The 24,655-nt window shown below is 40.4% G+C and overlaps 1 protein-coding gene across 3 annotated transcripts in view; it reads left to right on the top strand.

Moving 5' to 3' along the window:
• Positions 1-24,655, top strand: part of dgkb (diacylglycerol kinase beta) — a 159,280-nt gene that overhangs the window by 46,914 nt on the left and 87,711 nt on the right. Inside the window, exon 1 of one of the 3 annotated variants that reach the window (XM_087140235.1) lies at positions 19,022-19,180. The exons of the other annotated variants lie outside the window; for them this stretch is intronic. Coding sequence (XP_086996361.1) covers positions 19,138-19,180 — 43 coding nt within the window. The 5' untranslated portion in view covers positions 19,022-19,137. Of the gene's footprint in view, positions 1-19,021; positions 19,181-24,655 lie in introns of those variants that run through there. 3 annotated transcript variants of the gene reach the window in all.

The following is a 24,655-nucleotide window of genomic DNA, read 5'->3' as shown; positions in this document are numbered from 1 at the left end:
CCAATGCATACATTGTACATACATGTACATGTACCTGGTATGTACCGGTACAGTACATGTCTTCTGCAAGACTGCATTTAGACACTGTACATCACATATACACGTTAACCCTCAAAGATCCATTTGTTTTTCCGATATCGCCACAGTGCATTTCTTTCAGGAGTTGAGTCTTCAAGAGCTTTATCCGCAACTCTCTGTGGTCATTTTGACATGTTTGTTGTAAAAATCAAATATACACTGTGCTGTTATTGTGCAGCGCCCATTTTTCTGAGACAGGTCAGTCTAAAATGTTTACAATGTACATGTAATGTACATGTACTTTTACCACTGCAGTGCTCTGTGCTGTCTTGGGCTGGCACGTATGTAGCTCTTGAACTTCAAATAACCATGACAACAAAACCATTGAATTGAGCATCTCTCAGCCGAGACCTTAGGGAGGGTGGATCCCAAACCCCCCCCCAATAACCCTGCTCTTTGAGCATTAAAGGTGTTTCAGTCTGGTTGGGTGAGGCAACCCATTTCAATCTGGTCAACAAAAAACTAGACCATGTAAATCCTGTTCACTCAATTCCATGCTTAACTTGCTCAAAAGCCGCAGTCTCTCTGGCAAAACAAGCCAGGCCCAGAGTCTGAGTTGAGCTACCGTACCAGTATATTGTGCAAGCCTCACCCTGAGGGGGCCGACTTGTTCAAAGCTTCCCTTGGCCTCATGTTCAGCCATTCCCTTCCATCTGTCCTCCGAGGTCGTCTCTCATCCACCCCCCCATGTTCTTTTTATCAGAATATAGATCAGCAGACATTACTCAAGCCAAAAAAGTATGCTCTTTGTTCCGTCAGCTCTTTCTCTCTCTACATACGAAAGATTATGTGATAAGATCTAACGCTCACTCTTCAAGAAAGACTGGAAACAAAATTATATTAGATAGAGTATACAGCGTCTATTAAACCACCCCAAGCGAACTGTTTTCGTTAAAATCATTTCTTTTCTCCAAGTGAAATGCAATTATTGGAACAAACTGACGAAGCTGAAGTGATTTTTTTTTTGTAAGTTGTTGTGAGTGTAAGCATGTCAGGAAAACGGCTGGATATGCAGGAAAGATCTCAGCCCTCAGGCAGTGTATCACAGCCAGGGCCGAGTTTTTTTTTTTCCTTTTTTTTCTCTTTTATTTTAGCAGTCGTTTCTTGTTGATTGATGTCACAGCGGAAGGTATCCTCAGTTACAAATATATCCCTTGTCACTGGAAGGACAGAAACACTGGGATTTTTCTTCTGTCAAGATTTGGTTTGATGGAACTGAGACTCAAAGCCATCACAGAGTGTTTTTAAGTCATTGGATATAAAATAAGTCAGATTCCTGTAGGATACTTGCAAATTATTTGAATCTGATGCCATGTGTCCTAAAAGACGGTGGATAACCTGGGTCTCAAATGAACAACTGAGATTACATTAACAAAAATATCAATATCATGTTGATAATGGTACTGGTAGTTATTTCCATTTGATTTCCATTTGGTTTGGTTTGGTTTGAAGTTAAGCAATACCCACTTATTTTTAAATTTCATCATTTTTGCACTACTTAAAGTATTTTCCACACAAAGATATAAGAAAAATATTCCCAAACTATGATCCCTTACTTTTTCCAAAGCTCTCCTTTGCAAATCAAAGTCAAGAACATAAGCTCGCAGTGCGTCTTCTTTTGATTGTGTTACACATGCACAGTTTTTCTAATTACATGTACCTCAATTGATGTTCAGCGCCCCAAAGTGTAGTATTCAGTGCCTGTGATTTATAAATATGGATTGACCCATCCAGAAATTTCCTCTATCTGTGTCCAAGCCTAATGGAAAAACCTGAAATGCCTAGTGGATTTTAATGAATGGCAAATGTTGGGACTCCTATAAAATGCTGGGCCCAGTTCACATTTAGAGCCATGATATTTATGAATGGGGGCATTCCTGGAATGATATCACGGCTCACCAGGGCCTGATCAGAGAGAAAGTAGGTCTGTTTTTAAAGGAGTGGGTAGGGGACTCGCCTTGGAGTGAACTCACTACTGAGAGCCCCGTGACTTACAGATGCTACTGGTATGTACATGTCCACTACAACACACTTGAAAAATACTTTAACTTTGCCACAGATTTATCAAAGTCTGAGCACAGATTTCTCTGTATTTTGATGGATGGAGGATTACGCTGAGAAGTTGGGGCGTAGTGTCCTGATCTTGTTGGAGTGAATTGCACTGTACTGAAGGCTGAAGTTGCACAGTGTGGAACTCTGTAGATTGGAAAAAATGCCCCCGGTACCAAGCTAAAATGTTAAAATGAGTTTGGGCAAATACGGTTATATGCTTTAGACATATTTCTTTCAAGGAACCTTTCCGTTCCCCTGCATTGACTGCTTGAGGTGAAGGGCAAAGGGGTCAACCATTTTTGTCATCATTTTCACAAGCGTACTCTTTTTCCTGGCCCCCCTCCCCCCTAAAAGAGAACAAAATGAATGAACAAAAAATGCTGATTTCTCTTTGGTGCCTAAGGACCCATTCTAATTCACAGTGTACAGCTGTTAAAGTGCAGCAGATGACCAGAGAATAATGGCTGGAGGAAAAACATTGTCCATGACAGGCCTCGACACTCACGGTTTTCCGATTGCCCGGGACAAATTTCCTCGTTCAGTTCAGGCAAGTTGCCCGATGGGCAGGTAAAGCGTCAATTTTGTGTGTCCAAGAATAGCTGTCAGAAATTGTACCTTTGATTTGATTTGTTTTCCTCTTCACAAAAGCTTCTAAAAAGTGGTAAAAAGTATGTACAATGATTTATTTTGGCATTGTTACGTACATGTATAAACTTGCGTGTATTAACCCTAACAGTCCTCAGTCCTCCAACAGGTGAAGGATTGAGGACTGTTTGGGTTAATGCACATTGTACATTTAGGGGGGCACCTTTCCACGCAAGGGAGAATGTGTACGTACGTGTACACAAGCTGTAAAATACAGATACAGGGTACCAAACCTCATAGCACGCACGGCATAGCGGAGCTTTGGGTGGTGCTCAAAGACTGTTTCACATTTGGCTGTGACTTCAATGTTTGTGACTTCACCCTGGTACTTTTGTATGTACTTTTTATATATGACACCAGGCAAAATTGTCGAGTGGTTAAGAAATACCGGTAGCCATTGCCCAAACTTTTATGAATGATGCACCAGAGTCCTGTACACTTTCTGCATGGCACGCAGTAGTTAGGGGTGCTGGACGGTCTATGATAATCGTCATTTTTAACATGTTTCTAAAAGTGTACGCAACCAACTCACCACCCTCCCCCCAGTGTACGCTGTGTACTCTGGTGAAAATGATGACAAAAATGGATGACCCCTAAGGAAATCATACAAAATTTCTGCATTTCCCTGTTGCCATAATGTACTTCTGGCGCAATAATCATTTACATGTACTTCCACATAACTATTGTACAGTATCTTTTTACATACATGTTTGTAGTGGTACTTTGGGAGGGTAAGTTTGTTCTGAAAAATGATGACCCTGTAACTACATGCTGTGTAGTGTAGATGTCTGAACAGTTTCTGCTTGGTATACTGTCCGTCATTTTCCTGTAGACAGTAATGTAAATGACTAAGCCAAATGGTATTCAGCTCCAGCTTGGCTCTAGCCTGGCTCTAGTGTAATAACATGACATTTGTTGCATGATATTTAGATCAGATGCGTGTTCATTTTGAGTTGGTATTGCAGACAGGAAAGTGATTAATTTCCCACAAGGAGAAAATCCTGGGACATCAATGTCTGAACTGCCAAAATTGGACAAGCTCTGTTTTCTGTGATGAAGAGGCCTATATGTAGTCCACCCAATTGCCATACGAATTGGCACACATCGGTTTACCATCATCCATTTTTGATGGACACATTCCTCTGTGACATTCCTCAAATCAACAACAACACAAAAAAATGGACTTTCCGTAATAGGCCCACCAATATCGGTATTTGGCTGTCGGAGGAGGGAAAGAGGATGAGCAAAGGCCGAACTGATTCTAATTAACTCCAAGGGTGAAAGCTATCAGGGCCAAGACTCACTATAAATACTTCTTGAAGCATGATGACACTTCAAGGCCCCAAACATTTTCTACATGCACTTTTTTTCCCTGCAACTGGCACCAAGGGGGATGCAGCTGTGATAGATGGTATAGTTGGGCAGGAGAAGTGGAGTGCTCCAACACCTTGCACCGTTATCATCATCGTGCCCTTCAGTCAATTTGTAAGCATATGGGTACAGTCCACTAATACAAGCCCCATTGAAAACAGTGTAAAATCAGCACTGTTCAGGGCCCAATAACATGCACGCCAACATCCCTGAGATTTCTGGTCACTAATCTTTCAATTTCTTTTCAATTTTTTCAGGGTTAACCAATTACATTTTTAATTATTCCCACAAAACAAAATCACCCCCCAAAGAGTGATTTTTCCGAAGTCTGATTGCAGCCATTTTACAAGTGGCAACCCTCAACTTTCTTGGGCACTTAGGACCATTTTTCAACCATAGTTTTTAGCCATTCTGCTCTCATATGAAAGCTCAAAGTCCCACGGAGTTGATCCTGGCAAGGATTTACATAATCTAGCCATTTTAGGGGCCAAACAATCTCCTTGTTCAAAAGATACTGTGGGGGCACTTTTAATGCTAATGAGCTGGCCAGAAATTCTCACTTGAATTAGTGGTCTGCACCCATATGGGAGGGGGGTTGAGCACACGAGGTACCAGGCGGCACTCTGGTAATGAGTACCTGTACATTGAAGGGGGTTGGTGGGAGGGCCGCAATGCAAGCTCTGGCTCTGTTCCCTTTGCAAACTTGGTGGAAATTTGACTGCTCAGCAGGGAGTAGGAGAGACTTCTCATTGGGACACCTTCCTCTCTGTTGCATGCAGATCAAGCCAAACATGATTCAGAGGTAACAGTGTCCAAATGAAATTGTACAAATGTAATGAGAATATTTGTTTGATGGGAGGGATAGTGGAAAATATTTTGATTGACTGCGTGGTAGGTTCTATTTTCATAACAACATGTCTAGAACCTTGTCCAGTGCTGTACATGTATGTTGTAGCAGTATACCAGTATGTTGACCATAAATAGATGTATACATGTAAATGTGTAAGGAATTGGGAGCAGGATGTACATGTACATGTACTTGATGTACATACATAAACATGTATACTGGTTTGCTGTTACTATATGTACCCAAAACAAATGCCTTCCATTTACAATGTAGGTCCACATGTGTATATTGTATATTGTACATTTTCTTATGCAAAATTGAAAAACTGTTGCAAAGTGCTGGTTCTGCATGACTACATTGACCTGACACATGTAATTCTGAAAAGTTAGAGGGCCTGATCATCTTGAAAAGAATTTGGTATCTTTTGCGTTTTTGCTCATTCTTATCTTTTTTTATTTCTCTTTCTTTTCTTGGATTTTTTTTCTTGCCCCCGCACAATGCTCATGAATGATAGCACGTATGTAGGCACAAAGTTTGAATTTTTTACCACACAAAGTGTGCCCAGATACCTGTGTATCCATTTTTTCCTGTCATTTATCAAGGTCACATGAGCTGTCCTGTGCAAAATATATGATATCTGTCTGTTAAGTCACCCTCTGCATACATGTACATACAGAATTATACTGGTTTGAGTCTTTGACTCTGCTGTTTCAAGAGAGATTTTGAAGGTCGCATACTTGAAAAGTGAATTATTCAAATTGACTCAGCCCTATGATGAGGGGGATACTGGTACTTCTGCTCAAGGCAGATAGCCAGGACTTTAGGCTTTGGAGAGGCAGTTACATGTATATGCCATGCTCTGTTCTTTGCAGTGGAATTACTCAGTAAACCTCTGACTGACTGACTAACCGGTTGTTTTTAGGTTGACTGCACCTGCATGTTTTAAGAATTGAAATTTACATTTACACACTGTCGTTAAGGGTCAGAGCTTCATCTCTTCCCCAGAAATGAGCCCTCGTATTTCAGTCCTGTGTCAGATCTTTAGGTACATGTAAATACCTGAATGGCCCCTCATGCCATGACTTGAAGTTTGAGCAGTGCATTCTTCAGCTTGACAAATGAGACTGTGATTGGGGATACATGTACCTTGGAGCCTGAAAATCACTTCGGAAGAATGTGTTCTGGTAACATATTTACATGTACATTATGTGCATGTTAACATGTGCCATTATGGGCCTTGTAACTTCCTACTTATTGTTAGCTCTGTTTACTGTCTGGAAAGAAACAAATTGGAGGAAATGACAGGCTTTTCTGGAAAGTGCATTTACAAGGGTACATACAGTAATTTTTTGTACATGTAATGTTTGGAAATTTGTTGTAAATATTAGGAAAGGTGGCTTGATTGTAACAAAAAACCCACAACTTGGAAGGAATGTGACAAAGTCAAATGGAGACTTTGATGAATGAGAATGAGTCTTACTGGTACCTTGGAGTCTGCATTTTTTAATGTTGGCATGCTTGATTGTCATTGGCCTGCTTGTGTTTATAAATGTACATGCATGTAATACTGAATCAGTGGAGCATTACAGACAACTGAAACCCTGAGTAAGGTCCTGTACTTTTGTAATTATTATTAAAGATGCATTTAATTATGAGGTGGGGAATTGGTGCAACTATACAAGAATATACTGAAATATTGAAATTGGAAATAAAAGACACATCTTACGCAGTCTCCCTTTGATAAACAAGCACTGTGTCAGTCTATTAAGAGATGACAAGCACTCAGTACTAGTCAGTGTAAGAGCTCCCTATTAATTTATTTGCATCGCTTAATGCCAACGATCTCCGGCAAACTAATCAGCTGCTGGAAACAGATGTTAATAAATCGACATTAAATCATGCTAGCGGAACGGTTACACTCTGCCGTAATTTGTGTGCGATGAGGTTCATGTACTGGTACAGTACACGGTGCCGGTGCATATATGTACATCAAGAGCGTTGCACTGTTGGGCCAGGCTGTCTTGTACTGATGATTTGCATCATGTTAGAGGATTTACAGACTATAATTATGTGCTTTACATTGCAAAGGTCAGAAATGGACTGTGACTCCTCTATAAATTCATTCTTTTTTCCTAAAAATTGCTGTTGCATTTCGAAAATGGAAAAGCTGTTTCTTAATACCAGTAATTTACAGAAGCAAAAAGTAGAATGGTGTAAAACTGTCAGCCAAACACGTGAAAATCAGAAATGACAATCAGAATTTTACATAATGCCTTTTAATTGTTGATGAAATTTTTGTTATTCATTCCCTGGTTATACCTAAATAAACATACAAAGGAAGTAATGTGGTGGTTCACAATCCTCAAACGACGTTCTGAGCTGGGATCTATTTACTATTCTAGCCCGAAAGCATGTTTGTTTGGGGGGGGGGAGTAGGGTGGGGCATGGCTGATATCATTGGGAGGTACTTGTAGAACTACGGCCTTAGATTATTCCATTAATGATGACCTTGGTTTGAGGGCACCATTATTTTCTTGATTTTTTTTTCCCAATTCTGCTAAATACAACTTTTTTTCTTCAAAACAGTGTTCAAATACTGTTGAAGCTGCTTTGTTCCATTACATACACTGTACATGTGCTGTGGTATTTCCCCCGGATACCACATGCCTCTGGCAAAGCAAACTTCTATTTTACAATTCATGTGTAAACAAATGAAAATTAAATCTCTCCCGCCCCCCTTCCGGTTCAACATGAGTGCAAAGAAAACACGAGTCCTGTTCTGGTTATTTGTTTTTTTTTTCCTATCTGTCTCTCCTTCACCCGTCAGGAAGTATGACGTCAGGTGGGATGTAACTGATAATGCAGCAGATGGCTTGGCTTTCAGCAGACTATGTTGTCATCACGTCTTGGTTGGCCGGGTGACCGTGTAACATTTTCGTCCTGAGATTAAAGGCTGGGGTTTTCACTGTCTCCTGCATTGTCCTGTTTCTACATATCAATATCAGTATACCTGAATGTTAACAGTACCTGTGCTTGACACATGCGTTGCCAGCAATACAATTTATGTTTTGAAGGAGGAGAAATGGTTTTTATTGTTATTATTATTTTTTTTTGCATCTTCCTTTACTATTCATCTGTTACCTTTTCCAAAGTGAATTCATTATTTTTAAACAGGACCCCCCCAAATCCTCAAAGACAAAGGTACTACATGTACATGCAGTAGATAACTTCCAGGATTGAATTTCTAGTTGGATGAGCTATACATTACACAGCATAATCTGGTACAAGTTCTACCTCGAAGATTGAAATAAACCCTGAAAATTCCTTCAGAGATTAAACTACTTGTAAGTTCCTCCAGTATCAAATCACTACAAGTTGCATGGCAGTGGTTAATTAATAGGAGGAGCCCTTTAGCTACCTGTAATGAATTGGCAGCTACAGGAAAGTTCCAGTATCATTGTTGCTGTACTGCTGTTTCTCGGACAGCTGCATTTTTAAAACTCAACTTTCAGGGCATTCTGTTCATTTCTGTTGTTGTGCCCTGCCAAATCTTATGATACTTTGGGTGAGACTTCAAAATTGGCTCAACATTGTGGGCTCAAAATTGTTGAAAAGCATGTGTAACTGGTGTACAGTATTTCACAAGAAATCTGAGAAAATAATTGTTCAGCAAGTGGTATAACAGGCTAACATCCATCCAGCTCCATCCTCTCGATGTGTGCCGGGTCAAGTTTCCTCCCACACTTCCAATACATTTGAAATAGTGAAAGCACAAGGGAATCACGTTCATTTGCCAAATTTTGGATGGATCGACCAAGAGGAGCATGTACACTTTCTCTCTGGGCAATGCACTTGATGCTTCTGCCCTTGGAGTGCTTGTAAATGGGTGCCATTTTAGAGGACAGAGGATGTAATGTTTGAATAGGCCTGGTGAGCCTTGGTTGCTGCAATTAGGGACTGAAAAATTCCCCAGGGACCTGTTAACTAAACCTCTGTTTCGAATAATGTAATCTTGGCCCTGGTGTCTAGAGTACTAATGTACATGTACATATAATGTAGTTGTACAGGGCATTGAGGCTCTGTCTTTGCAGTTACAGTGCTCTATGTCAAAGCTATCATTTTCTAAAAGAAACCCTGAATTTCCCCCATCCAACCAGGTGAATTTTTGCATGAATTATTCATACACACCTGCAGATAAACTCCAGGTCAGCCATAGCAATAATGGAAAGCCCCTACATGTGCATCGTCCTTCATAAATTGCATATTTTTTAGTCCCTGACAAACCTTATGATGTTGATGGATTGGCAGACCTTTAGCTGTTTTACGTCATACATTTTATGTGTGCAAATCGCTTGTTATGAACTTGGGTTAAACTTGATCATTAGTTTTTGTCAAATTTAATTCATTAACTGATTCTGTAGTTACTCTGATTAGTTTCCTTCAATCTAACACAAGGACAAAACCCAGTTGTTATTTTGTTTGAATGAGGTCTGACTAGCAGTGTAATAAAGCTAATGTTTATTTCATATCTGTACAAGGTACAGTAGTTGGCTTATTCAGGTGTAATGATTGGCCTTTGCAGCTGCCATTTTGCCTCTGTGTTTGCCTCAACACTAAATGAGACCAAAAAAACGCAGCAGACCACATCTGCTACAGGCAGTGTTTAGTGTTGCAAGTCTCAGCTCCAGTCATAAAGAAGATTCAAGGGGGATGGGAGCATCTGTCCCATGCAGATCAAGTGCAGCTGGCAGAACAGGAGATAGCAGACCTGTCTTGCTGTGGGGGGGGGTAGAAAGCGCTTGTTATGCGAGTGGTAAGGATCTATAGAGATTGAGGTGCCCAGGCAAGCGATGAATACAAGATGTCACGCTTGGGAGACCTTCTTGCAGCAAAATGGTCTCGGCCTAGTAAAGATGAGCCGTTGTACTATTGTCTGTTAATTGACACTCAGTGGCATGTTATTGATGCTGGTGTGCTGGTGATTGCTGCCACATACTGAACTGAGAAAGGACAGGTCATTCAAGCGTTGCAGTTGGGAGGACAGTGTCGGAGAAAAGACTAATTCAGCATCATTTTTGTAATTCATTAGTGATACCCACTCAGTTTATTTGAAGACGTCAGCATTTATCAATGTCATGCCTTCAGGACATCTGTACATGTACGCATATGAATATGCATAAATCATTAAGTAAAATGCTGAATAATTCAAATTTGGCTGTGTACACACACATGTGACACGAAATTTATCAATGTTTTTGTTTTACCTTCCTAATACCTGAACTTTCTTGGGAAAAGGAGATGTACATGTAAAGTCATTGTGCTGACAATTACCAGGAATGCCAGGGGTTTGAACCTGGATCAGAGAAAAAATTTCTAGCTGTAGTTTGTAATTTTCAGAAGTTCAGAGGAAGTTTTTTCCTGGTGGAAAGAAACTTTGAGATGGGGCCATTTATGTGTAGTAAACATTGTTGATCTGATTTTTCCATGCAGCCTACTTTTCTAAACAGTGTACATGTACACTTTCTGTGTATGCTTAAATTCATCTTCAATGTATGAAAATAGTTTTTGGAGTTAGGCGAACTGCACGGTGCACTTTTTGAAACGTTCAAATTTGACAAAGCTTTTCCAGACAAGTGATGGCACTGTTAGTGTGATATCCAGGAAGACACTGTTCGGTTTGTAAGTTTTTATGTTCAAATGTTGAACCCCAAATTGCTTTTTGAAACATTTCTGAGAAAAGGTTTCTTGCTGGCTTATTGCCATATATTTGTTCCGGTACAATTGTAAATTTCCAAAAGAAATCTTCAACAGCGAAGCACATGCAATTTTTTTTGTGCACAAATCGATGCAGCATTGGGCCTTGAGGTTTAGTGCCTCAGAATACAGTTTTGCTTATGCTCATGAAGATGCAGATTCATATTAGCCTAAAAACCAAAAGACTCCACAATACAGCTTAACATAGCAAAACAAAAATTGGAAATAACAATTAAACCACAAAGGCACAATTTCACGGATTTAGTGAAATATTTCTATTACATAGTCCCTTTAAGGAAGGTTCCCAGACCAAAATTATCAAACCAAACCAGACCGAATTTACCAAAGCAAATTTTGACTTTGTGTTACGCGGACTGCAAACATAATGTTGTGCCTTCTTGTTATTGGTTGCTGATTTTAATAGCCAGTAAGTTATTACTACCAGCAGATGTTTTAAGAGCCACTGTGGACACAGATTCAAGAGACAGATTTTGCATATTTGATAAACAGTGTCTATTCCCCTAGAGGCCTAGTGTTACATGTAGATTCTTCCATTGTAGCATTTGCAGGAAGCTGTTTTCGTGGGTTAAAGTGTGAAAGTAATTAGCCCCATATTACTCTATTGTTTTCAGTCATTATTTATAGAATTTCATGTACATGTAAGAATGTTGGCAATATGAGCAATATGAGCCAACTTACCACATACGATACATTGCATATTGTACATCCAGTGAGCAGTAGAATATTTTGTTGCAGAATTTAAAGCATCATGCACTTTTTTGGCCACTCTAACACAGCAAACATTTTACATGTAAGTGAAACTCCAGTTTAAAGTAGAGTATGACTATACATGTAGGCCTATGGGTGCCATACAATGTACAGTACTGTACCGGTAATATACAGTGTACATGTATGTATGCTGTACTTAAAGCATGAAATTTTGATGACCTCAGATGGTTACCACCATTAACAGTTGTCAGCAAAATGCAGAGTGCCAGTAGCATAAGATGTCCAACAGCTTATGGCCTTGACATTGAGCAGGACACACCATTGCTACACTGTGTAGTTGGTCTAATCCAACATAGAATGTTTCAATTCATAAATACACTTCATGCTTGGGGCTTTTTTTTCTGTATGATATGGATATTTTTTTGTGTTTTGGGTACTAGACAAGATTTGGTTTTTGCCTGCTGATTTATGGTGGTTTGTTTCATTTTGTTTGACGCAAATCGTAAATCACCTGCCATTTTTTCTCTGATTAAGGCTGACATTTTTTGGCCTGTTTGCCCTCCCTTAAAAAAAAAAATCCACACACACATCAAATACATTCATAACAATATTTACATTCCGTTGTGGAGATGCCAGGAGAAGAATTTTTCCAGCGGTATACATGTATATTGCCAATTTCTTTGCACGACGTTTCTGCAACTTTGTATTTCAATAAGTTTCATACATTGCTGAAAGTGATAACATGAAACAAAGGTTGCTTCCTCGAGCACATTAGGATTAAAACATCAGGCCCTTTGACTTTCTAATGTCTGTGTTCATCAGGTCACTCCAATCAATAAGCGTTGTGCAGCCATTCATTTTAAATGACTTGACTTTCACAATTTTTAGACGAGTCTCTGAAAGTGTGCTTTACAGAAAAAGAAATTATGTCAAATTTGGGGGAAAAATTGATAACGTTCTAATGAGTTGCATTTGTGAAAAGATCTGTATTTTATGTGGTATTGTAATTGTCAAAGGGTTTATTCAGTTTGTCAATTCCTTGTAATTTGATTCAGCTATTAAAAACCATTAAACTTCAATCCAGTAGATATCCCTTATTGCATTCTTAAAGGTTAAGGGGTGCACCGGCATGGTAATAATCAGTTATTACATTTGATGGGGGAAAAATGCATAAATTGCTGGCTTTATTCTAACTTTCTGATAAAATCAAAATCGAATTTGTAATATTCTTTCCATTGTACGTTTCCATTTTTGAAACTGTTTTCAGAATTTTTGTTAATGCTTTTCATTTGGAAACTTGAAGTGAAAACTTATGCATGCGTAGAATTTGTCGGTGTCATTTTTAACACTACAATTGCTTTTAACAATCTTTTCCTTTTTACAACACTATGGGGGCCTAGACTGCGTGAGGTTTTGACATACATTGGTAGGAAAAAGTTACTGCTCTTGCTCTCACAAGAAAACAAAAAAGGCATAAATTTATTTGTCAGAGATGATGCAAAAATATGAAGTGCAAATGCATTTTGTGGTATTTTAATGGTTCATTAATACCGTCTTTTCAAAAGCAAGTTACGTGCATGTACATATGGTAATTCTTTTTCAAAGAATGGTATCTACAAGAGAGGTCACTGACTTCTTCATTGCTACTTTTGTGCTCTTTTGTCAAGGATTTGGGCAAGAATCGTTCAGGGAGATTGCTTGCCACGCTGACTATTCAGACACAGCTGGGCATTGTGAGGAATGGTAATAGGTTGTCACTGGAGCCAGATTGGAAAATTTACAGGGTCTCTAATCACTCTGTCGGATTGATTGAGTTGTGGAGAATGAGGTGAGGGAGGCTTTTTTTTGGCCAAGAGGTTACCCTGGGGAACAGTGGGGTTACTTTCTGATTGTCTGCCCCCTTGGTGCCCAACCAACTGATGGTACTTGTCATTAAGGAGGGTCATTAGAGTCATCAGGGTAAAGTGTCACTGCAGAATAGCTGGGAGTTTTTGTTTATCTTTTCTTAATTTGTTTGTTTTAAAATCTGGGGGCATGAGTTTGTGGGTCAGATATTGTGACATCAAAAGGTCTATTGATCATTGGACATAGTGATGTTTGATAGCAGGATATCTTGACATCAGCCTCCATGTAGATGCACAGTAACCCACCTGGCTGTGATCAGAAAATGTCAACTGTGTGCACTCATCTTTTACTTCTGCCAATGCATCTTTAGTGTGTGGCCATAAGCTCACATTTTCACATACTCTGACTAATCAACACAGTTTATGCCACTGTAATCACATCCACTATAGTTTCATCATAGAAATTTCTCCACTCAAAGCCATTAGTGCTAAAGGTCAATACTTTGCTTTAATCTCCACAACCTGTCCCTAGTTGCTAAAAAAATGGGCAAAAAGGTTGCAGAGTACCAAGTTGCAAACAACAAGATAAGTACCCAACCTCATCCAAGTCTTGTATCTGTGGGTTTCCAGCCCAGGCACCCAGACTATATCCTACGGTTTTAATAATGTCTTAGATTGGGGGGGGGGGATCAGTTGGAGGGCTCACTTGAGAGGGGATTGACGTCAAACGAAGGGCTATTTATAGCAACCTTGCTTGATTGCTGACTAGGTATAGAAAGAGAAAAAGAGACAAGAATAGAGGTTGGTTGTTGTGTTGGCCTGCCAGGGGTGAGACCGGTCTGGAGTTGGCTTGGGGATGACAGAATGGAAAGGAGACACACAGAGATTGTGATTGAAGGCCTTTAAAGGGGAGAAAAGAGGGAGACCTAGCAGCTGACTGGCATTTGTTTTGAATTGTTAGAAAACAAGGTGGAATTAATCCAGTACATGAAACTCTGTACTGGATGCTTGCTGCCGCCGGGATGTGAAGCAAATAATATGCCTTTTATTGACCCCAGAAGTGGTGTTAGCTGTCCCATTGCACTAATTTGCCTGATTTGTGTGCACTGAAATATTGAGACCAGGTGCCATTAATAATGAGGATTCTAGTTGGTTGGTGTGTTGACGATTAAGTTCAGTTGCCTATAAACCCTTTCAAATCTGCATCCATCCACAATTAATGTACAGTACAAGGAAGGGGGAATAATCAAGATTTTTTGATACAGAAATGTGGCTCCAGAGACCAATGCAGTAATGGGCAAGCGTGCCTTTCAAAGGAGCTCTGAGGGTGGTTCAGCATAACCCCCACTGGAGGAATGCTTTTATGCTATAAAATATTCATTCATTCTCTGCCATCCAAACTGAATTGATTTCCACCAGTCCAGTAATGCAGGGACATGTCTGGATTACACAAAATAGGCAGAAAACTGCTGATGAAGGACCGCCATGGAAATATTTATGCTGAAGCAATTGTGAAAATTACAGCCTCAGGGAGCCTCATGATAAAGATGTTTAAGTTTTTCCCTGTACTTTTGACGGAGATGCATGTCTTAAAATACCTGTACATCACGGCTGACAAGAATTTCAAAACATCTCCGATCCAAAAGAACAACTTACGTTTATTACATTTGAAAGAGACAAATCCAGATGTATTTTACACAGCAATAGATTAAAGCAAATAATCACAAAGTTTGGAGTACAGTACATCAATTGCCGGTAGGGCTGTAAATTAAACTTGCATGTATATTTTGAATTCAAGATTTTTATGCTGTCTTGTGAACTTCTGCTGGTACATATTGGGCCTTCTGTGACTCACATAATTATAGTGACCAGCATCAGGGACAACACTGCATCTATGTACCCTCGGGGCATTCAGTGATTGCAAGAGAGACCCCTTCTTGCTGAGGTTGATGGTCAGTATGGAATATCCCATGTGTGTTTGACCTTCATCTCACTACAGGTAGATGTACATTTAGGTGCATAGATTTATTTGTCATTAAATACATAAAAGAAATTCTTCTTTGGGATTCATTCATGCATGAGGGGGTTCAGGTACCAAAACAGATAAAGCTATGTTTCACATTTTGAGAAAATCAACATTAATCAGACATAAAGCCTGTTGGTTTGTGCACACCGAGGCCTTTTTTGTCAGATCTTGAGACCTCTGCAGAATTCAGATTATTCAGTAAAAATTATTGAGAAGATGGATGGGTTTTTCCCTATGTTTGTGTCAGCGATTATCTTTTCTTTTTTCGGGCATTGAAGCTCTTCACATGTTATGTTATCTTCAATATGATTCGGTTATTTAGAGTGAGTGCAGGTCTTCTAATTTTTCTCTTTCCAGTAACACTAACATACATGTACAATTTGCCAACTGGAGACTTAAATGTAAGTGAAATGGGAGACTGTTACAAGGTCGACCTGTGTGTGGACCTGCACTTTTTGGGGGGTGAGAGGGGGTTACATGTAACATCAATAGATAAGGCTTGGAAACTGTCTAGAAGGTAAACACCGCGATTCATCATCGCTTGCCAGGGCACCTTTAAATATATCCATTGCGGGATGATTGGAATGAGATGGCAAGCAAACATCTTCTAAGACCCTTGGCGACGTGTGCCATCCTGTCATTGGCGAGGTAACGGCCCAGACTGGAGGACCTGTGCATCATGTGTGACTGGATTTAGAAATGTGGAAGGGGAGGGTGTAGCAATGGTTGCATGTTGGGGTTGTGGGTGAACTGAGTAAGGGTAATATCTGTTGGGTTTTGAAGAAGGCTTTGGGTTTTTTTTTAATCGGCTTGACAGGTGTGGAATGTACAAGAGACAAATTTTTCATGGACACTCTCACCCAGTTGCATCAGCTGATCAGAGAGCCATCTGTTATGGCACCCTCTGTTGACCATGGGCAAGGAAGTGTAGCCCAAGCATGCAGTGTCGGGCACTTTCCGCCCTGAGTTGAAGCTCAACCGCACCGACAATGGAGAGACAGGCTGTGGGAAGTTTTTTCAACTGAGCTAGTGAGCGCACCCAACGCACACATGAAGACTGTACATTCTAACATAATTTGTTGTGCGTACATTGTGCACTCAGGGGCAAATGCACCTGCGTTCTCACTCTGTGAGTTCCCACCAAAGGTTCGTCATTTCCGTGTAAAAACACCCCTTCCTTGTACCTGCTTGGAGCGTATAGCACCGCAGGGATGTCCTTCACACATTAGTGCATGTATGCTTGCTCCACCATCTGTGGTTGCAAGTATTGGTACATGTATGTACACTGTATGTCTGTAGGCTTAGTCAGTGTACGCTATTCATGTCATGTTTGACAGTGACGGGTAGTCATCTTATGAATTGGGACATGTTCATGGAGTGCTCAATTTTAACACCTGTATGTAGTTTCTTCTCATTTCACTGACTTCCGACTCAAAAAGAACCTTTTTCTGTTTGAATATGGATGACTTGGTACAGGATATGTTCAGTTCAGTAGATATATCATTGCCCTTGTATTAAAGAAATATTGTTGACATTCATGGCACAAAGCAGGTTGAGTGCATACATGTACATGTATGATGTACCGGTGCCCGCCCAGCCACTTTGATGTCCTACTGTGCCGTACTTTGGGCTCGACAGTTGACACCCCAGTTTGGCATCCAAACCAGAACTGTGTTACCACTGCATCAGTTTCGATGTTTGAGATACACAGTAGGATATGTCCTTGAGAAATCACCTTGAGACTGGGAGCTGATTTTTTTTTTATGAATATGGGTGATTCACAATAGTGCACCTCCAAGAGTTTGCAACGCATTGGCCAATCATAATGCACAAAATCTGTCAACCCTTGCATTGAGTTGACAGATTTTGCGTGTTATGATTGGCCAGTGCATTACAAACTCTTGGAGGTGCACTATTGTGAATCACCTATATTGGCCTGTTTTTTTCGAATTTGTCTCTTCTACAACTTCCAATTTAAACTCAGATCCCTTGTCCAGTAGCAGTGTAGAAATGAGTTTTGAAAATAACAGAAGTTGAGAATAAAGAAAAAGAAAAACAGTGTCTATCAAAATGAGAGATTATCTTAGCAATGGGCTGTAAGAGATTACTTGTTTTGTCTGTGTGAACTAATGTCATGTATCCCAGAGGACCCTTTGTAGTTTTGAAACAGGATTATCAGAGAGATTGACATGCACATAATATCAGTGCTTAAGGAGAATGCCCTCTTGTAACAGGGATCTTGATTCCTTTTGAAAACAAGAAGCACTCTGTGGTGCATACCCTGGGGAAGAGCTGGGCAAATCTCCTCCCGGGAGGGAAGATTGCCAGAAATGGCAGATAGATATTGAAGAAAGCTTCAAGGTTTCTCGCAAATTTGACCAAATGAAGATGTGCGTACACTTAGCTAGCTATCTGCTCCCCCCTTGAGATGGGTAATTTATATCCATCTGTCAGAAACATTTGGACAAGTGAGGATGTGAGAGGAAAGATGAAATGTGTTTCCTTATTTCTTGACAGTTGATTGTGATTTTTTTCTGAAAAGACTATGTATACAGTGATTTTGCAATCAATATCATTGAGCCAGTGAAAGAAAGTTCAGGAACTAGTGAGATTATCGAGATTTATTATGTATCCACTGGATGATTCTGAGGTTTACCCAAACTTGTAAGGCTGCAAGCTTCTCTCAGTTTGCAATCTCCTGCCTGTTTCATTCTTCATTTTTTGCTGTCTTAGATAAATAAATATCTGGATATTGAGTGATCTTGGTTGGCTTCTGATAATTCAATAGGCCAGTGACTGAAAGATATCACAGGCTCTACTTTGCCTGTGAAATAAAGAAGCTTTGGAAGGTGGATCTGGTTACAACTTCAGTGACTTTTTTCCTAGTCTCTACTGCTCAGCATTTTTAAAGACATTTAGTTCTTGTTTTAAGCAGGTAATTATTCCTGGTTTTTGTTGTCTACATTGCATCTTGCCCAGTATTAGCTTTTATATTGAAACGATGCTTGGAATTATTTTCTGGTCATAAGAACAGACACTCACTGTGTGTTATTTCTATCCGATGTACGTAGTTGAAGATAATGATGCCCTAATTCACTTGCTGTATCATTATCGGTTTGATATCGCCTAGAGCTCAAACACAAGTGGCTGTTCTTTTGGTTGATGGAGGTGATGCTTTATTGTGGAGAAGGAAGTTGGGAAAGAATTGATTTTAGCATAAGCCCTCTTTACAAGGTTTTGGGCACGGAGATGAAGGTAGGGAAAACTGTGGGGTAAGTTAAAAGTGTGGGTGTTGGGTGTGGTATTACAGTACCAGTGGTAGAGAGATACAGTCACCCCTACCCCCACCCCACCCACACTAGCCCTGATGCTCAAAGGGACAAGAAGGAGAAAGGAAAGTGACAACAAAGAAATATTACTTGTAGAACTACATTAAATATCACGTTCAAGTTTCTGCAATTAACAGTGTTCCAAATGGTCAGGCAGTCCTAGGTCTAAGCCAACTGCTAGTCCAGAAAAAAAAATTCTGCCTGTGCACGAGTTTAAATTCCTGTCTGTCTACAGACATTCAACCAGCGGCAGACTTTGTCCCTTGTAAGCAAACAGCCACTTGTTGTTTGTCGCTGATCTGGACTTGATAGCACACAAACCTACACAGAACACGGCTGTCCATGTACGATGTCTGACTATAGGAATCTGCCGTAACTGCAGTTTGTAGTTTGCTGAAGCAGGAAAACTTGTACTCTTCGATTTCTCCTTCTTGGCCTAAGTTTTGCCTTAGTTTTGGTGACATGGAGAAAAATGGTCTCATGGAGATTGATATGTTACTCAGAGGTAAATCAGCATTCAGAATTGATCAGTCCGCTTTTGTTTTCTTGATATATAACTTAATCATTTGTTTCTGTACATATCTTCAGTGTTAGTTCCACTTGTAACCATAAAATAACACTGCCTCAAGAGTAATCACAATACAGTCTCAATTCACTTCATGCGCCACTTGCTGTCGGAGTTCATTGTACTATTAAAATAGACATGGGTTGGTATGTCCTGAGGTAGTAAATGTGTTTTTTCCCCCCAGCATTACTTCTGCATCCAGTGGGCGGGTACATTTCTCAAAGGAGATGCTCATTTTCTTTAGGAAAAAAAGCAAAAATAATTACAATCTGCTGTCTGAGCCAGAAAAATCCCATCTGGTGTCGGGTTGTGCAGAAGTCCCACGCAACAGTTTGCCTAGACAAGGAAATTGAAATATGTCCGCTGCACCTGTTCAGGCGACAGTCATCCAATCGTGGAGTTGTGAAAAAATCCAAGTTCATTATTGTCAGTTGATGGATAATTAGCCATGGGTGGACTAGAAATGCATGTTAAAGTGAACAAGTGGTAATCCTTGCCTTTAAATGAGATGGACTTTTTTTGGTATTTTGAACCTGCAGGATGTTGTGATGCCTGTTTTATTCAACCTCATTACTAGTGTCTCTGTTGGCATACATACCACTACTGTGCTTGAAAACTTGAACATTACATCAAGAACCGTGTCATGGTTTCCCTCAATACGGGCGATTCACAAAAGTGCGCCTCCAAGAGTTTTTAAAGGATAAGCCAATCACGATGCGCGAAATCTGTCTACCCAGTGCCTGCTTGGAAAGGGTAAACAGATTTTGCACATTGTGATTGGCCAATACGTCGCAAAGTCTTGGAGGCGCACTATTGTGAATTGCCTGCATTGAATCATTCAGTGATTTTTTGTTTTCATTTGCGTGTACATGAACCCATCTTGTTATCTTGGTGAGTGTCGGCTAATTGCATCGGCTGATATCTCTTGTCTGTTGGCTTTTTTGGCCCTTGTATGTCGGAGGAAATCTTTCCCAGGATCACCAGCCGTTAACTTACCGCTTCTTGACTGATGTCCCAATGAGCCTTATGGAGATTGTCCTGGCATGTCAGGAGCCAAAAAAGGACGAGGCACGCGCTGGTAGTTTTAATCTACACGCTGTCCCGGCCAACTCTGCTACACCAGGCCTGTCAGTCAGCAGCTCTCCATATTAAGTTTTCGTCACGTCAGGAGAGCAATGCCTGTGCCTTGCCTCTCTTGCCTTGTGTGATGGAGAAAACCAGAGGGGTTAATTAATTCCCAAGTAACTGTACTTTCTCTGTTTACTTGTTTGGCTGAATTGTAGTGTTTTTTTATTTGTGGTATATTTCTGTTATTTTATTTCTTTGTTTTTATTTGTTGGTATTTTGAATTTTTGGGTCGCTTTTCTTGTGTTTAAGAAGTTATTTTATTTTGGAGGGCTTTTCAAATTCTTTTGTGGCCCTTGTTTTTCAGGGTCATTTAGTTAATTATAGGTTGTTTATTTAGGTATTTTTAAAGTTAATAATAAGTATGTCACTGTATCAAGTATCACTGTACTCTGAATATCTTGGGGCATGGCTGAGTGGTTAGGGTTTGTGACATTTGATTAACCACTTCGCGCCTGTGGCAGTTATCAATGTTGATGATGCTGGGGTGGGATAATTATTCTTTTTTCTGTTTTCAAAATTCTTTAAAAATTCCTCTCTTCATTTACTGGTCACTTACACCCACATGAAGGACTGTCTGGTTTCTACTCTACTCTGACAAACGTAATCTATTGAAGCTGGAGTATTTCAGCCAGGCCTGCCACCTTGTAAAAAGAGTCCAGATTGTGCGGTGTTACGTAATTTTCTTTTGTTCATGAACCTGGCACAGTGCGCTGCTGATCTCTTTTCAATAGGGGCCAGATTAGCGTGCAGCGGTACTTTGTGGCTCTTCACTGCGATGGTGGAGCACTTTTGTCCCCGGTGGTAATACGCTCGTGCTAAATCCCCAAAACCATGGTATAATGTTTCAAAACAAGGCTGGATTATCTCCACTATTGAGAGTGAAAAAATGTTGGCAATTCCCTGAAGCCTGGTCTTTTGTTACGAGTACGGTCTTCTGTTACAAGGCCCAGTTCCCTTTGTCTGATTTCGGAGACCCTGGCTATGTGTATAAAGAATATGTGTCCTGTATCGGAAACCCCGGCGGCAAGTGGTTAATAGGTCTTGGGTTCAAATCCATCATTTGGTCGGATTTTGTGATCACTGGCGGCAGAAGTGGGGGCCAGTGGCCCCCACTTTTTTGACTGGGGGGGGGGGAATGCCTCCCTCCACACTTTTTGCAGGTCCTATGTTGGGGTGGGCTTAATGGATCGGCCAATTAATGGCTGATGCCTGATTGTCTCACAACTGGCCCCCTCCCCCTCTTTGAAAATCATTCCACCACCGTTGGTCTTGATCTAGAGCGAGTCACTTTACCCAAGCTTGGCTCTCTCTCTGCCCATATACCTGTATTAAAGGGAAGCTGTGAGTGGTTACTTACTGGACTGTCTGGACCTGCAATGGCTGCACTGAGCTCTTCACTTTCCAAGGAGTTGGTTTTAGGAAAGCTTAGGAATAATGAGATGTTTAGTGGTACATGTTGCATCTTGATGACTTATTTGCTTCTAGATATGTTTGCTTTTATACACCCATAAATGGAGTGCATATCCACAAACAGTATTATTATATCCTTTTGAGCAAGTATGGATTTCTTCTTCCAAAGTCTAGGTAGCACAATAGCTACCCTTTCTCTGTGGAGAATTTGCCAATCTGTTCAGAGTCTCTGCTGGTTTTGAGCTTTGTCTACCACCTAGAACAACAGGCTGTGTTTTTCATGCTTTGCATTGACAATTTGCTGTTAGCCTCTGAGTGTGTGTGACTGTTTTATCAACCTACCATACATGTACATGTACATATGTGTTATTTGCTGCTTACTAGATGTATCGTATGACTGTTGAGTTGAATATTCTCCTTCAGGCTCCTGAGACCCTCATGTTTTTGACAAATTCGTGGAGACTTACATGTACCTGCACATTTTCAGGTTTTTCAACAAAGGTTGAGATGGTTTTCAAATCATTTTAGAGTGGCAAGTCTTCTGTCAGCAACCATCTGGGGGCCAGTCTAGTGTCATGTTAAGTAATTACACTTTCTAGAAGGTCTTAACTTCTCAGCAAGCACTATTGCTGCAAGATATTCCTTCCCTCTGAATTGTCATCACGTGCTTGCTCTCACCTGTGAACAAGTCTCTTTTTTCCTTTCATATCATTGTTGTGCTCACATTGTAGCCTCCATTGGTCACTGATGATGTGCACAAGTTAAGTGGCTAATCGAAGATGGCATCGCTTCCACAATTAAGTCATGCTTTCATTTTTAGATAACGCCCCTTCTTTCCCCAGTTTTGTGGGACCCTGACACAAGTTTCCTTCTGACTCATCAAACAACGCTGCCTTCCTGTGGACAGACAAAAGGTATTGGTTCTAGCTGAGTTGTTTGTTCAAGTAACTCAAGTAAAACAAACGCTAATTCAATTAAGAGCAATAACTTGAATTGATCCATTTAATAGAAACAACAATGCCATGAGCAGTTAGGGGAATTGTCATTGGACTGAAGCCGAATGGAAATACAATGTTATATTTTTTTAACCATGCAGCGGTCGATCAATGTCTCTGACTATAAGCAAACATGTACCAACGCTGACATTGGAACCAGGTTTAATAGACTCTATACAAAGCTGTCTTGTATGTCTCTGATATTTACACATGCGTCAGGGGAAATGAATACCCCAAGATAGAAAAGGTGAAGAGGAGATAAAAATCAGCTTTGAAGAGTAATGTGATAGACATGTATACATGTAGGTTGGTTGACAATTTAATTCCAAGCCTTAAGAAAAGTGTGTTAATTATGCACCAATGTGTGTATTTCAGAAGGCTGTGTCAAGCAGCGTTGTGAAACCAGTGCATAGTACATGTTAAGAGAGAAAAAAATTAGATTAAAATGAATACATGTACCGTGAAAAATTGGTCAATTCAGTCCAAGAATAAAATGGTTTGATTGGGCATTCTGCAGTAAATTCAGATAATAAAGTTGTCGGACTGGAACGTTTGCAATTTTACACCGGCATCCTTTTTGGGTCACACATGACAAAATATGAATTAAGGAGATTTTCAACACCCATGTGGCATTGTAGTAGTGGACATTAAAGATGGGGATATCTGAAATTGGAAAAAAAGATACCACGTTTTGTACACATGCATTTATTAGCAACTACTAATGGAACTTGTGTTAATACATGTACAATCATGCCTTGCAATGTCAAATTGAATGCCACTGCATGCTGACTGGTCGTTGTTTACTGCATTGTTTATTGCATGATAGTTAAGGTAAATCAGTTCATACATTATTACACAGACAAAATAAAACTCACATTTACCTTTCTTAGCAAGGGGGGGGATAGTCAAAGAGACTTGGGGGCACACTACAAATTATTCATGCATCCAAACACAGCACATGCATTTGGATAATAGAGTTATAAAAGGTTGGCCAAAAAGGGGGGGGGGAAGAGAAATGTAAAGTGTCACTGACTGGCCATCCGCATGACCGTATGGATGTTTTATTAAAGACGGGTAGCCACGTTGAAGCCATTAGGGTGTGAATTCGATCTCCCCTCCCTAGGGGGAATGTCAGTCCAGGTAGATGAGTGAGCGAGAGAGAGGGAGAGAGACAGGGGGAGCGGTGGAACTGTGGAACAGTGATCTCCCTGTCCCATCAGCTGTAATGCCAATCAGTTTTTAGCCTTCATTGCTGCCCTGTTCTCCTGGACACCATCATGAATTATTCATGTTTGCTCGCGCTGATTCTAATTCAGGACTTTCCTCCTTCATCTCCCCCCCCCACAGTTTCCCCAAATTGTATTCCTGCCCTACATTATGCACTGTATCTTTTTTTTCAAAGTTTTGCCCCCTCTCCCCCTCATTTTTGCTTCTTCTTGTGGCTATCATTTTACTCTAGATACCAACATCCTATCATCTAATTTTTCATGCTACATCTATCTCCTTTCCTTCTTTCTTACTCCACCCCCAGCTGTATTCCTTGCTTCATCTTATCTTTTCCCTTTCTCTCATATATCATTCCATAGCTTTTTCATTCTTTGAGTACCCTAGAAATTCCCTCTTTTTCTTATATCTCACTGCTGTGGTTCTTTCTCCCTTTCACCCCCCTCTCCCATTTCTTCCCTAAGATTGGTTTCATCTCCTTGTTTTTGTTCCTCACAGCTGTATTGCTCACCTTCTTTCCACCCCATCCTTGCCGCACACCTGAAGCAGCAGTTCATCCCCAACCCCCCCATCCCTTGTTTCTTGCCCTTCCCTTTAGCTTCAATCCTTGCTTCATCTCCCTCCATCCCCCACTTCCCATCCCAACTTCATCTTTCAT

This window comes from Acanthaster planci, linkage group LG08 (assembly GCF_054643075.1).
Source record: "Acanthaster planci isolate LZ-2023a linkage group LG08, COTS_SCS, whole genome shotgun sequence".
Taxonomy (NCBI): domain Eukaryota; kingdom Metazoa; phylum Echinodermata; class Asteroidea; order Valvatida; family Acanthasteridae; genus Acanthaster; species Acanthaster planci.
This window is presented reverse-complemented; position numbering and strand designations above follow the sequence as displayed.